Below are 13,723 nucleotides of genomic sequence, written 5' to 3' on the forward strand. Positions count from 1 at the left end.
AAATTTTTTTTTTTTATTTATTTGTACCAAAGGTAAGGCGAATTCTCTGGAGAATTTTTGTTAGTTTGTACGCAATGTTCAACACCTAATTGATAGTGTTACGTTTCAGCACTACAACAAACAAATTACAGTCGTAGTTTATTTTGAGATTGTATGGTTTAAATGCTGGTAATAGCAACATCCAATTCTATTCCATCCGATGTTCTAGATCCTACATATTCACCCACTATGTATATTCAATTGTTGAAAAGTTAATTCAATACCATAATTTATCATAAAAATCAAATTTTTTTCGAACTAATTTTACTAGAGAATAATAAAGCTTTCAACGGTTATGCTGTACGTATCTATTAGTACAACCCACATTACGTTACCAGTGACTATTATAGTTATAGGGGTAGTTTGGGTTACAGACCACAACAATTGAACAATAATGACTACTACGATTGACTATATAGCCAATGCTACAACAGATTGCTACTTTAACTTACAGAATTACCTGTAACTGAAGATAACACAGCTTTTATAGGGAAAAATCTTGTTTCAAGTTCAATTATTCTATTCAACTAGTCTATGTGTCTTAAATCACTGTAACCCTTTTACTGTGGATATTTTACCATAAGGTATAGCTTACACCTAAAATAACACCACTGTTATGATAATCGAGCTCGAATGGATAAACTATTCCTGTATTTTATAAGTTTTCCTTTATTCAGTGAAACGATTACTGTACATACTTCCATAGAACACAACTCATTAGGATTTTTTTGGAAACTTACAACTTCTTTTTCTGTTGCAGCCCGTCGGCATCTACCTCAAAAAGTACGAGTGGGCGGGCAACCAGGAGAGCGGCGACTGCAGTCTCTGGATTCGAGCAGCGACGCTCGAATTCGACGACGGCGAGTGGGAGTGTCAGGTGACAGCGAGTGACTTCACCACTCAGGACGCGCTGACAAGTTCACCTGTACGACTTGTGGTTAGAGGTCAGTGCTGACAGTAGACTATGTATACGTATAATATATATCGTGTAACTTATGTCCTGCCTACTATATCCTAAGTTGGGGGACCGAGCTGGCCTAGTGGTTAGAGCGCGTGACTTCGGTTCCAGAGGGTTCAAATCCCGCCAAATCACCAATGGATCTTATCTGCGAAACTCACACACATTACCAATCCCTAAACATTCTACGACATTTTTCAAAAGACACTTACAGTACAATGGAATAAAACTTTTCAATTCTCTTCCACTTTCTCTTAAGCTAGAACCAAACCTTCCAAAATTTAAAAAAACGATTAAAATCTCTTTTGATAAATTTTACCTCTTACAGCGTCCAGGAATTCATAAATCATATCAGCTCTAGGAATGCCATTGTAAATGTTGATTTATAAGTCTTTGATGCAATTTGTAGTATAATGTAAGCCATTTTGTAAATACCTGTATATATTGTAGATCTATGTAAGGCATCTTTTAAAAATAATGTGACTTAGCTAATGCAACTTGTTTTGTTAAAATTTTGACTAAATAAATGATTTGATTTGATTTGATTTGATTTGATCTATGTGATAATGCCGCAACCCCTAGGTCTAGCGTGAAGTAATGTGAAAAAAATTCCAAACTCCTGCCTAGCGTCCTAAGAAAAAAAAAACTACTTCCTAAGTACTAAACTCTATGACGTATATTATTTTCCTCATCGTATATTTTTAATATATATGATTCCTATGAAAGTTTTTCCATCCCTCCCCATCCCAGTTTGAGCTTTATGGAATGTATGTATTATTTCCTTTTATTGTGTTAAAATATTAACAGTTGTCTAACAAAACACTTAAGTCGAAAGAAAAATGCAACTTTTGATCTAGCCATATAGGAAGTTTTCCTGTAGTAACCATCATAAGACACTAGTTTCATCTGTAAAACTTACAGTATAAATTTATGCTGGATAGGTCTCAAAATCAGACAAAAGTACATAATATATTTAACATTTTAACAATACTAGTTTTTATCATAATGGCTTAAACATTTGTCTAATGTTTGCATATGTAATGTAATATTTGTACTATAACTGCATTATAATAAAAGCAAATCTACATTTGAAATATTAGCACATGTAAATCAAAATGTAAAAGCATTTGTTTTCAGTATGTGATATATGATAATTTAAATCCATGTGATACTTTTATACCCCATAAAATTGTACTCGAAGTTTAACTATAGAATTTCTTTTTTTAGGGGTGCTCACAAAAATTTTATTTATATTGATAGTTGTGATCTAAATATAAAATAAATAAACGGTGATCTCAATAAATACGTTCTAAATCTAAATATGGTGTGCGTCTACTAGTATGTATTGATGTGCTGTTTTAATACATTTACAATAGGGAGTTGAATTGAAACGTATATAAAACAATTTATGCTTACATGCACATTAAATCAACGTTAATGCTCAAGTAAATACTTAACTCTAGAAATCCACATTTTTAAAATTTTTAATACACTTTTCTTCTAGCAAATTAATGTTGAAATAACAAAATAACTTTTGCACTTCGGCTGTTCGATTTCTTATAACTGTTTGCATAAATGTAAAAATTACAAAGAGCATTTTAATGGAAGAGTAATTTTTCAATTCGACTTGGAAATCTCTTGGAATTGTTCTTCACGCTTCACTAGAACAGGCGAAGATAGTGAGCCGTAGGAGGGACATAATGCGTAGCAGGGTGGAAAATAATAACCAGAAATCGCCTGAGTGAGTCACTCGGTGAGATGGGAATTACCTTCGGTCGTGAATTAGAGTTTAATAACGTCGCTTCTGTTGATATATTACCCTAACTTCATCCAAAAATAATAAAAATTCATGTTTCGTTGATTTGGATCTGCAGTAGGCGAAGTGTGATTCTAATTTATTTAAATAACATAAATTAATATGATTAGAAAACATCGGCAATCATACATGTCATGGATTAAATTTAACCTTTTCTCTCCTCTAAAATATTGTAACAGAATTATATAACAAAATATCCACCTAACGAAGAGCAATGTAAAATTTGAATTAGTAAAGATATAGTTATTTTGATTACTTTTATTAACAATTGATTACCTTAGTGATACATGTAATATGAAACGCAGAAAAAAGTTTTTACATTTACTATTTAAAAGATTTTTTCCAGGTACATTTTGCATGACAGTAATAACGATTTATTAAACAATACTTTATTAATAAAATGTTTAAATATAAGAATTAATATTAAGTCCTTAATAAATACCATATAACGACTTAATAAACTTAATAAATAACTCCTCACTTAATAAACTAGGACTTAGAAACTTAGGACTTAATAAATAAGTCCTCAAATTAGGGCACTCCTTATAGTTACAATTATACAAATAAATACAACTTTGAGGTTTGAAACATATAGTTCTTTACACGAAACAACACTATTTCGCCTTTGAAAAATATGTAATTAAAATAATCAAGCGACACCTAGAAAAAATATCAAATGGAGAAAAACTGTATCGGGGAGGAGCAGAGGAATAGAAACTAAATTTTTGTAGCAGGAAGATTGAAGAAGGGGGATTAAATTATTTTTGAAGGTGAGAGGTAAAGCACTAGACAAGTTTTAAGAGCGAAGCGAGCATGGGGGAGGTAGTGGGGCCCAGTGTTAGTAGTATGGGTCCTATGCTCGAGGATCTCGAGATTTAGCCAAGTATATCTTCTCTGAGGAATGCTTGGTGGATTAAATGAAAATTACTTGGATGTCCTTGGAATGTGTCAATTTTATATAGTTAAGTTAAGATGGAAAATTTAGACTCTAGGCTCCGAGAGTTAAGGATTCTGCCAAGGCAAACTTTTCCGAATCAGGATACGCAGGATATATCAGCATCGGTTTCTCCAATCCAGATTTCCCTTTTCTTATTCCACATTTGAATTTCCGATTCGCTATGTGTAAGAGCCCTTGTCACAACCCCAATTAGTTCCAAGTTATGGCGACTGTAGACACGTTTCGTTCCGTCACCTCTCCGCGATTCTCCACATTCCGGCGACACTGGTCTTCCCCGTCGCCCGTCGTCTGTCAGGCGTCAGGCCAATGTACGAGACCTGCGGACGTCCCGCTGCGGCTCAAGTGGTAGATTGTTATCACTTTTCTCCAGTCTCCCACATTTTGGGACGCTTCAATCTTCTACGCCAACGGAATGCTTTTAACGCTACTGAGTGGCGCGAAAAACGTCCTAAAGGATTGTTAGGGATGATTGTTTATGGTATGTTTAGCGTGTCTTCTTTTAGTGATACATTTAACTGATTCTATACGCGAATCTTTTTATTTCCTAACTGCTTTGCTGTATCACTAAAGTAAAGTCTTTGTCTCCTTTTCAGTCCAACCACAGCGGCCCAGGATAGAACACCGCAGCAACGTCGTCCTGCCTGGACACAACGTCACGGTCAAGTCTGGGGACAAAGCCACGGTCAAGTGCCTCAGCAAGTATGGAAACCCTCCAGCAAAGCTTATGTGGTTTTTGGGTAAGTAGTCTGATTTTAGAAATATCTTACTTTTGGCTAGAAATATCTTATGTGTAAGTTGATAATCGCGGTAAACGCTTTTCAAAACACATAGCATGCACTCAAACGTGAGGGGTGGATTGAATAATTCTCCTGCGTTTAAAAATCTTTAAAAAATAAATACCTTACAAATCTATATGCTCTTTTTACGCATTTCCCCTTTGGGGGGGGGGGGGGCTAATACCATAAATCACATTGTGGTGTTAGCATTCAGTAGGAACAAACAGACAAATACACACACCAACTCTTTCTTAAATATAATACATAATACAAAAGAAACTCAATTTCATGCAATCGAAAAATCAAAATAGTTTCTCAAAAAATATATCGTTCATGTTTGCATCCATATATTCTAAATGTTGTACATATATTGTAACAAACTAAATCCCCAGCTATAACAGAAAAGAATACTATACTATCATTCTTTACCCAAAAATAAAACTACAAAATCGTGTAAAACATAAATGTTTACAGCCCCATTTAACCCACTACCCACTAACAGGAAGTTTAAAAGTACTGGCGTCGGACCCTGGTGCCAGTCCATTGATAAGGGTAATGCCACCCTGTTATCAGGGTTGTGTGTCGCTGAGCTGGGTTATCAGCTAAGTTATTGTACAGTCCGAGACTAAACTACTCAAGATATACAAGAGTGTCTCTATCAATCCACTTTATCTCATGTCCTCAAGAAACTTTGAAGAGTTTTAAATAGTTTGTTCTACTTAGAAATTTCTCATTAACTTGATATCGTAGAGGAGTTAAGTGTTCGTTGATTAGTTGTATCAGGAACGCTTTCCGTGTGTAGATTAATGCTTAATGAAACGTATGCTCAACTGTACTTTCTTGTAAATACATTTTTAAAACAGTAATAATAATAATATAGTGAAAAATAAAAAGAGTGATACTATAAAAACGTATTGACATTTTTGGTTCATTATTGAACGAACTTGTCTACCGTTTTCGTAAACGGTTTGATGAAAATATTTAAATTTATTTTAAAATAATTTCTTTGCAATCTCCACCAATCTATACCCCATATTGCACTCTGTTTTGCAAACAATCAAACTATTATAATTTTATACATTAAATATTAAGAAATATATTCCATCTATAATATTTGTTTCTAACTAACCCGTTTTAGATCCAAAATCCGTTTAAGGCAGAAAATACGTTTTAAGTAAAATAAAAGAAAGGAAACGGGCGCCAAGCATTTAAGGGCGCATAAAGAAGCAGAATCGCTGAGTCGTTTCTTGTTATTAGTAGTGATTGTGTACATTTACTTTTGTGAGGTAACTTTATGTAGCATTTCTTAAATTTGTTTTGGGTATAGCTTTATTCTTCCCTGCGTTGTGTGGATTATAATAGCGATTGATGTACTGTACATAAAGACAATGTATTTATTGATAGTGGTTAAATTGAATGCATTTCTTGATATATTTGATGTGTAAATAAATCCCAGTTATAGCTAAAAAAGTTGAAAGTGTCAAGTTCTGTGTCATTTATATAGTAACTGTAATTGATTGACGTTTTTATCGTGCCTCACTTCTAAAGATGTACTTTTAAGACACTGTTGCCTATTGTTCATTTATTTTAAACAGCACCGATTACTATTCATTTCAGACGTGTAACTATGACACCTCTTATATACCACGTGTTCTTCTGATTGTTAGACCTACTATGACGTCATTCACAGATGTAACCACCATGCATTGTATATTTACACTTGCATGACGTCACTCATATTTGGCTAACATCTGTTATAACTTCCACACGTTAAATGTTGACGTTACTACAATGGGGAGCGAGCTGGTCTAGTGGTTAGAGTGCGGGACTCCGGTTCCTGGGGTCCCGGGTTCAAATCCCGCCAAATCACCAATGGATTTTATCTGATAATGCCGTAACCCCTAGGTCTAGCCTGAAGTAATGTGAAAAACAATTCTGGACTCCTAGCGTCCTAGGACAAAAAAATATTGACGTTACTCGTGGATGTGGCTAACATTTGCGTTGTCATTACGTCACTGTTGTTCCAGGTGAAGTTGACGTCACCAACATGAGCAGTCAGAGCAACAGTCCTGAGATGGACAATCCGAGGACCTGGGTGGCCAGCTCTGTCCTGGAGATATCCTTGGACAAGGACCACCACCAGAGGAGTCTTCGGTGTGTCGCGGTGCATGAGAGCTATCCTGCCAAGAGTCAGAGTGCCGAGGTTCGCCTGGACATCACCTGTGAGTACCTTATCCTGAATGTTTCACAGTAATAGGTAGCTGGATTTAGTCCTCACATAATTAAAAGGTTGTTGATTTGAATTTAAAACAAATTAAGAAGTTTTTTGAAGGCTACGAATTGAAACGGGGCGTCCTTGATCATCATAGTGTAATAAATGGCTTTGGAAAAAGAACTGACTTATTTCTTAAAGCTGTCGACTCGTTTTTTCAACACTCTTTCGTTATTTACTTAGATTAAAATACGCACTCTGTTGAGCTGGCTTAGTATATAATTATCTAATGTACAATCAACATCAATTCAAACTTATCATCCAGTAGCAAACTAAAGCTTCGTTTTACCAATGTTTCATGTTGGGTATGTTTTAGTAAATGTATATTGACGAAACATTTTCCCCGTTGATCTAACATAGAAAATTATGTATAATTAAAAAAGTATTACCTACGAAGTCTTAAATATGTAATGCATATTGTGATACAAGCACATAAATGTATTTTGTGTGAAACGATAACGCCACGTTTTTGCTTGTTATTTAAATAAATAGGCGTTGTACACTTAATTTTCCTCCGAAATAATTAGAGGATTTAATACAGTATGATATGAAAATATAATATTATCTTTCATGTTATTGTGGCGAAAAACTAATCTTCAAATGAATAATTTAATCATTATACATATATTTGTATCCTCAAACTAATACATGCATATTTTACTAAAACTTGATTTGCTATGTCAGCATCCGTAATCAAAGAGTTTCCTTTTTTTAGAAATAAAATACCTTAAAAACAGAATACTTTAACTTTCGAAGGTAAACATGTGGTGCCCATTTGAAAAGGGTCAAGACATTACACCCTTGTTAAGCTTGACTTCTCACACCACAACTCTGGCGAGTCTATAAACATCTCAAAAGGTTCCAAACCGTCCCAGTCACAATGGGCGTAGTCCTGTAGAAAGCATTCCACAATGAAAGGGCCAGATTGTAGGCGAAGGGCCCTGATAGTGAGCGATGCACCACCTGAACAATGGAAAGAGCGGAGCGAACGAGCGCCGTCCATTGAATGGGCTAAAGTGGTTGATATTGAAGTGACTTATGTCTTAGCCCTCGGGCGCTGGCCTAGATTTTCATTTCGATAAGGCCTACTTCCCTTCTTAGGGATTGTTGTCCATAAATGGATACTCTTTGGGTTTCTTTGTGACCAAGGCATACACCACGCATTTTTGACAATATTTTCGTGCAGTGTCACCATTAAAGATTACTTGAAAAATTACTGGTCTTTGAAAATGTAATGAAATTGCAGTATTTTTTGCGAAAATTAATTTAAATCTAGGATTTTATATTTTATAAATAATAAAAATATAACTAAACAGCTTTATTTCCAGTTTGACAGTTTTCTACCGTAAAAGGTTAGTAATACAATTCGTCTTTGAGAAAAAATGTATAGGTGTACGACTACATGTATACATCTATACAATTTACATAACGGTATATTCGTCTAGGCCTTACAGTTTACAATGGTGACTGATTACGAACAATCAGTCATCATCAGCCCCAATTTGAGGTTCCGTAAATGTTTTAATTATTAGTAAATGTAAATAGAAAAGTGTCAGAAGAAAAAAATTGATATTTGTGTAGGAGCGCTGATTAATAAGTAAAATTCGAATAAAGAAGTGATTCCTTAATCCACCTTAGTACGAAAATACAGTTTCAAGGATTTGTTTGACACAAACCAACATTTCATGTTCTATTCTATTTCTTACTACAATGATAGGATACAATTGAGTAGCTTCTAAAACCCTGTAGTTCATATTTCCTTATCTGAGATGGCAAAAGCAGCAAAGAGAATGACAATTGAGGATGGTTGAGGTCTAATGTGATTAATACATTTAATTTAAGTAATATTAATAAAACTTAAACTTTCGAGCAAATAAAATGCTTTTAAGACATGCTGTAAACCTACTTGTTGGATTATCTAACTTGTTAATCAAATGTTTGTCAATTTTTAGAAATTAATTAGTTCCTGTAAATATATTATTTTAAAAATAATAAACTCGCGGAAAACTAACTGTTTAAAATTATATTTAAAGGTCTGAGATTTTACACCATTATTTACGGTTTTTTTTTTAATATCCAACGCTAATTTTGTTACTACATAACGTCAAATTATGTATATATGGTTATGTAGTTAAAGATTTACTTGCAGATTCAATTTCAAGTCCAAATTATACGGCTCTTTCATTAAGTACAAAAAGATTTATTTCCTTTTAATGAAAGTCTTGATTATAGTCAGCAAAGTCTGAACGAAACCCCTAAATAATGAACATCAGTCCCAATCAGTTCCTGCCAATTTCGCGTTCGATGCGTATAAGCTTCTTACAATATAATGTAAGACTGTTGAGATTTCAATTAGGTTAATCCAGGTATAAAGTACAAGGCGGTTCATTTATTGGCCCTGATATTACCGCCTATATTAGGCCATTATCAGCCGTGTGTGCAATGGATTACAATTATACATTACAATTATAGATCTTCATATCATAATACTGCAAAGTGGGTTTTATTTATCTAGGTATTATCATAGACAAAAATAATTAAATATAGACTGTCAGCCGTGCTGCGGTTACCATAGGTTCTTGCGCAAACCGCTGGGAGCGCCGTGTAGTTACGTAGCGCGTACGCCGCAATCACATGGCGCTCCCAGCGGTGTGCGCCAGAACGTATGGTAACCACAACACAGCTGACGGTCTATATTTAATTCGTTTTGCATATGGTACTATGTATGTACTGTGTTCTGACATCAATAATCTATATGCGTCGTGTGATTAACGTTATATTTTAAACCAATCCGTATTATTATTCACTGCGAGATATGCTAATTAGAACACGATATACTGTTTCTTTCAATGTTATTACATTTCTTCAATTTATTTTGGCAATACCAGCTGATAACTATATAAAACCTGTTGAACATAAGTTAACTTTGATAAGCTCAACATGTTCAAACCGGTCAGCTTTCATAAAACAAATCTTAAACTATGTGCATTCCAAAATATCAAAGGTTTGTGTTGTTCTTTATGTAGGATAATATTAGTTAACTCGTTTTCCCTTGAAACGTTGCAAATGTATTTTTGTTCCACTTCCAAGCAACAATTCGGTCATTAAACAATATCCACTCTTTAATTTAAGATTCGCAGTTTTATTTAGCAAGATGTAATTAAGCTCGCCTTTGAAGCAGCGGCGCCGATCTCTCAAGAGCTCTGATAATGACGAGAACTGATTACTTCAACTCTCGACTGAGAACTGCTCTTGCTAATAGTCTTTATTGAATATCGTTTACATTTTATTGTTAATTAATTTACCCTTTGATTTCGATATCGTTAGCTTGAAAATTAAAGAGATCAAGTAAGTTGTTGTGTTTGCGAAATTGTTTATTATTTTATTTCAACGTTTGGAAAGGTTTTTAGAACAATTTACAGTCTTATAACCGAAAATCCAATGGAACCTACTAAGCTCATTCTGTTTACGCAGATACGAAGTAAAGGATGGTTGCTGTTGTAATCTAAAATGAAAATCATCAGAACTCTGGTCTTTGAAATAAAGGGTCAACACTACAAACGCATTTAGGCACATGAAGATATAATAGGGTCTAACCTCCTAGTAAAGAGCGTCTATGTCATAAAGTCATCATAATAAACTGTTACGTTTATTTTGATTCAAACTAAGTCGCATTCTTACTTGAAGAAATTAAGTTCGGCTAAGGCAGTAGATCTCAAATTAGTTCCTATAAAAACAAATCATGATAAACTCTTAATTTATAAAATTACGACAGTTAAAATACAGATACTCTCACTATATTGCTAAATTACACAAAATGACAAAATATTACTTAATTTAACAACATTTTATGAGCGGATACAATACTCATTCTAATATGACGATAAACATTTTTATCTTACACTAATCACTGTGTTAAAGTGGTATTAGAATTTCAAATAGAACTCTTTGTTAAAGACTTGGCTAAAATTTAAGATCTGATAATAATGTTTACTGCATATTGCTTGCGTTTTATTGCTTATCAAATTACTTATCGCTTCGCCCCATCGAATAAACAATATTGTGGCAAATGAAGTTACTTTTTGCGATTAAAAATTGTTTATAGCTTTTTTATACTTGATCACTTTTATCATACATACAAACTTACAACATACAAACATACAAATATTAACATACAAACTTCTACACAAAAAAATGGTGCGACTGTTGAAATTCCACAAACATTATTATAAAACACATTATTAGTTGAGAAATAAAAATACTGTAGTACTGTCAAATGACTCTTTGCTTCAGTATCAACAAATTATATTTACATTGATTAAATAATTAACGTTGATGATTACATTATTTAAAAACGGGGGAAAATCTAACACAGAAATTGAAAATATACTCAATGTAGGGTTTTAAATCAATGGCATGAGCCTAGAACAATAAAGAGCCTTATTGAGTTGATTCTTTTCACATATTAAAAATTGTCTTAGTTTTTCTTTTCGTTTACGAACTGTAATCGTCAAATCATTAATGTAACATTCCGAATATTGAAAGAAAAAGATATCAAAGACTCGTAAAGAAATCTCAAGCTCACTTATTTACAAGCTTTCTCTTAATTTTCAAGCTAACAACGAATATCGAAATCAAAGAGAAAATTAATTGACAATAAGATGTAAACGATATTCAATAAAGACTATTAGCAAGAGCAGTGAGTTGAAGTAATCAGTTCTCGTCATTATCAGAGCTCTTGAGAGATCGGCGCCGCTGCTTCAAAGGCGAGCTTAATTACATCTTGCTAAATAAAACTGCGAGACTTAACTGCGAATCTTAAATTAAAGAGTGGATATTGTTTAATGACCGAATTGTTGCTTGGAAGTGGAACAAAAACAAATTTTCAATGGAAAACGAGTTAACTAATATTATCCTTTCTAATGAAAAAGCACACAAAGAACAACACAATCCATTGATATTTTTGAATGTATACAGTTTTTAAGATTTTTTATGAATGCTGACCATTTTAAACATTTTGAGCACATCAAAGTTAACTTTACACCATATGTTTAACAGGTTTTACATAGTTATCAGCTAGTATTGCCAAAATAAATGGATGAAATTTAATAATATTGAAAGGAATAGTATATTGTGTCCTAACTTTCTCGCTGCGAATAATAATAAAGATTACTTTTAAATCCAACGCAAATCGCACGACGCAAATAGATTATAGATGTCATAACACAGCACATACATAATAGCATAGGTAAAAAGAATAAAATGTAGACCGTCAGCTGTGCGTCAGTAGGTTCCACTGGAGTTTCTGCTATAAGAATGTAAATTGTTTTAAAAACGTATCCAAGCGTTGAAATAAAAGAATTATTAACAATTTCGCAAACCTAACAAGTTACTGGATCTCTTTAATTTTCAAGCTAACGATATCGAAATCAAAGAGAAAATTAATTAACAATAAAATGTAAACGATATTCAATAAAGACTATTAGCAAGAGCAGTTCTCAGTCGAGAGTTGAAGTAATCAGTTCTCGTCATTATCAGAGCTCTTGAGAGATCGGCGCCGCTGCTTCAAAGACGAGCTTAATTACATCTTGCTAAATAAAACTGCGAGACTTAACTGAGAATCTTAAATTAAAGGAGAAAATATATGGTAATTGAAGCGTATTCATCGATGGTACTTGTTTCAACTTTTATATCTTTTTCAGAGATATTATGTAAGTTGACCGCTTTACTAGGGCTTGCAAGGAAATGAAAATACCATATAATCTTAAAATTATTTTGTTTTGGATTCATCAGATGTATTCAAATTAGGGTGCATATTTTTATGGAACTGAGTGAAAAGTGAATTATGAGATTAACATGATTTTTTTTAATGAGCCTTGTAAATGTATAAAACTAGCGGTGGTTTTTCCTTTAGAATAACCTATTGAATTCCCAATAATCAAGAATAGCTGGCTCCAGTTTTGAGCCTTAGATATACTACTATATATGGTCAAGATTGTGTTTCTAATATAAAGTGTTTTCCATTAATTTATGAACAAAACATTAAATAAATGCGTTTAAAAGACAATGCTACTTAGTTGTGCAGGGGATATATGAAAAAAAAATTGTTCAACGTAACTACAATAAATTAAGTTACGCAATAAATTAAAAATTCGATAAAATTACTACAGTTAAAGACAACCTGCTGGCTACCATACTAGATGTACGTTTATAATCTGTTGCTCACACGGCTGATGATGGGCCAATACGGGTGGTAATATCAAGGCCAATATATGCACCACCTTTTACTTTATACTGTACCTGGATAAACTAATTGAAATCTCAACAATCTTGCATTATATTGTAAGAAGCTTATACGCATCAAACACAAAATTGGATGGAAATTATTGGGACTAATGTTCATTTAGGGGTTTCGTCAACACCTACTTAGCTTATTTTAATTAAGGTTTTCATTGTAAGTAATAATCATGTTGTTTTATAATAATTTATAAACATGACATTTGTGAATTAATATTAATTATGTATGTTAAGTAACAGTTAACTGCTTTATTTTGGATGAGAATGTATTATTTTATATTGTGTGTTACATGATATTCGGATGGCAGTTCGTCTATAAACCATAATACTTGCAAATAAATAATCAGGAAATTGTCTCACAAATTAATGATTAATATAGATACTTATGTTTTATCTATGATACTATTTACTCAAATATGTTTTGTCGGCCATTGATTGTGATTAAAAATTACAAATCGTATTTAACAATTAACCTAAATTCCCATTTGTGTTCCCGTGTTAATAAATAACTAGTTAGCATAACATAGCAAGCATATGTATTAAAAAGCTTGGTCAGTGGAAAATTTAAGTCCTTTAGAAATCATACAGTAAGTTTTTTTTTACATAA

At 33.1% G+C, this 13,723-nt stretch overlaps 1 protein-coding gene across 4 annotated transcripts in view; it reads left to right on the forward strand.

Annotated features, from left to right (window-relative positions):
• Positions 1–13,723, forward strand: part of LOC129000999 (irregular chiasm C-roughest protein-like) — a 214,204-nt gene that overhangs the window by 179,362 nt on the left and 21,119 nt on the right. For all 4 annotated transcript variants that reach the window (XM_054428118.1, XM_054428120.1, XM_054428119.1 and 1 more), the window contains exons 3-5: positions 800–983; positions 4,365–4,508; positions 6,575–6,769. In XM_054428118.1, the coding sequence (XP_054284093.1) occupies positions 800–983; positions 4,365–4,508; positions 6,575–6,769 (523 nt within the window). The remainder of the gene's footprint in view (positions 1–799; positions 984–4,364; positions 4,509–6,574; positions 6,770–13,723) is intronic.

Source organism: Macrosteles quadrilineatus, unplaced genomic scaffold (genome assembly GCF_028750875.1).
Source record: "Macrosteles quadrilineatus isolate MER2022 unplaced genomic scaffold, UCM_ALF_1.0 Scaffold_8__2_contigs__length_117827958, whole genome shotgun sequence".
NCBI lineage: Eukaryota > Metazoa > Arthropoda > Insecta > Hemiptera > Cicadellidae > Macrosteles > Macrosteles quadrilineatus.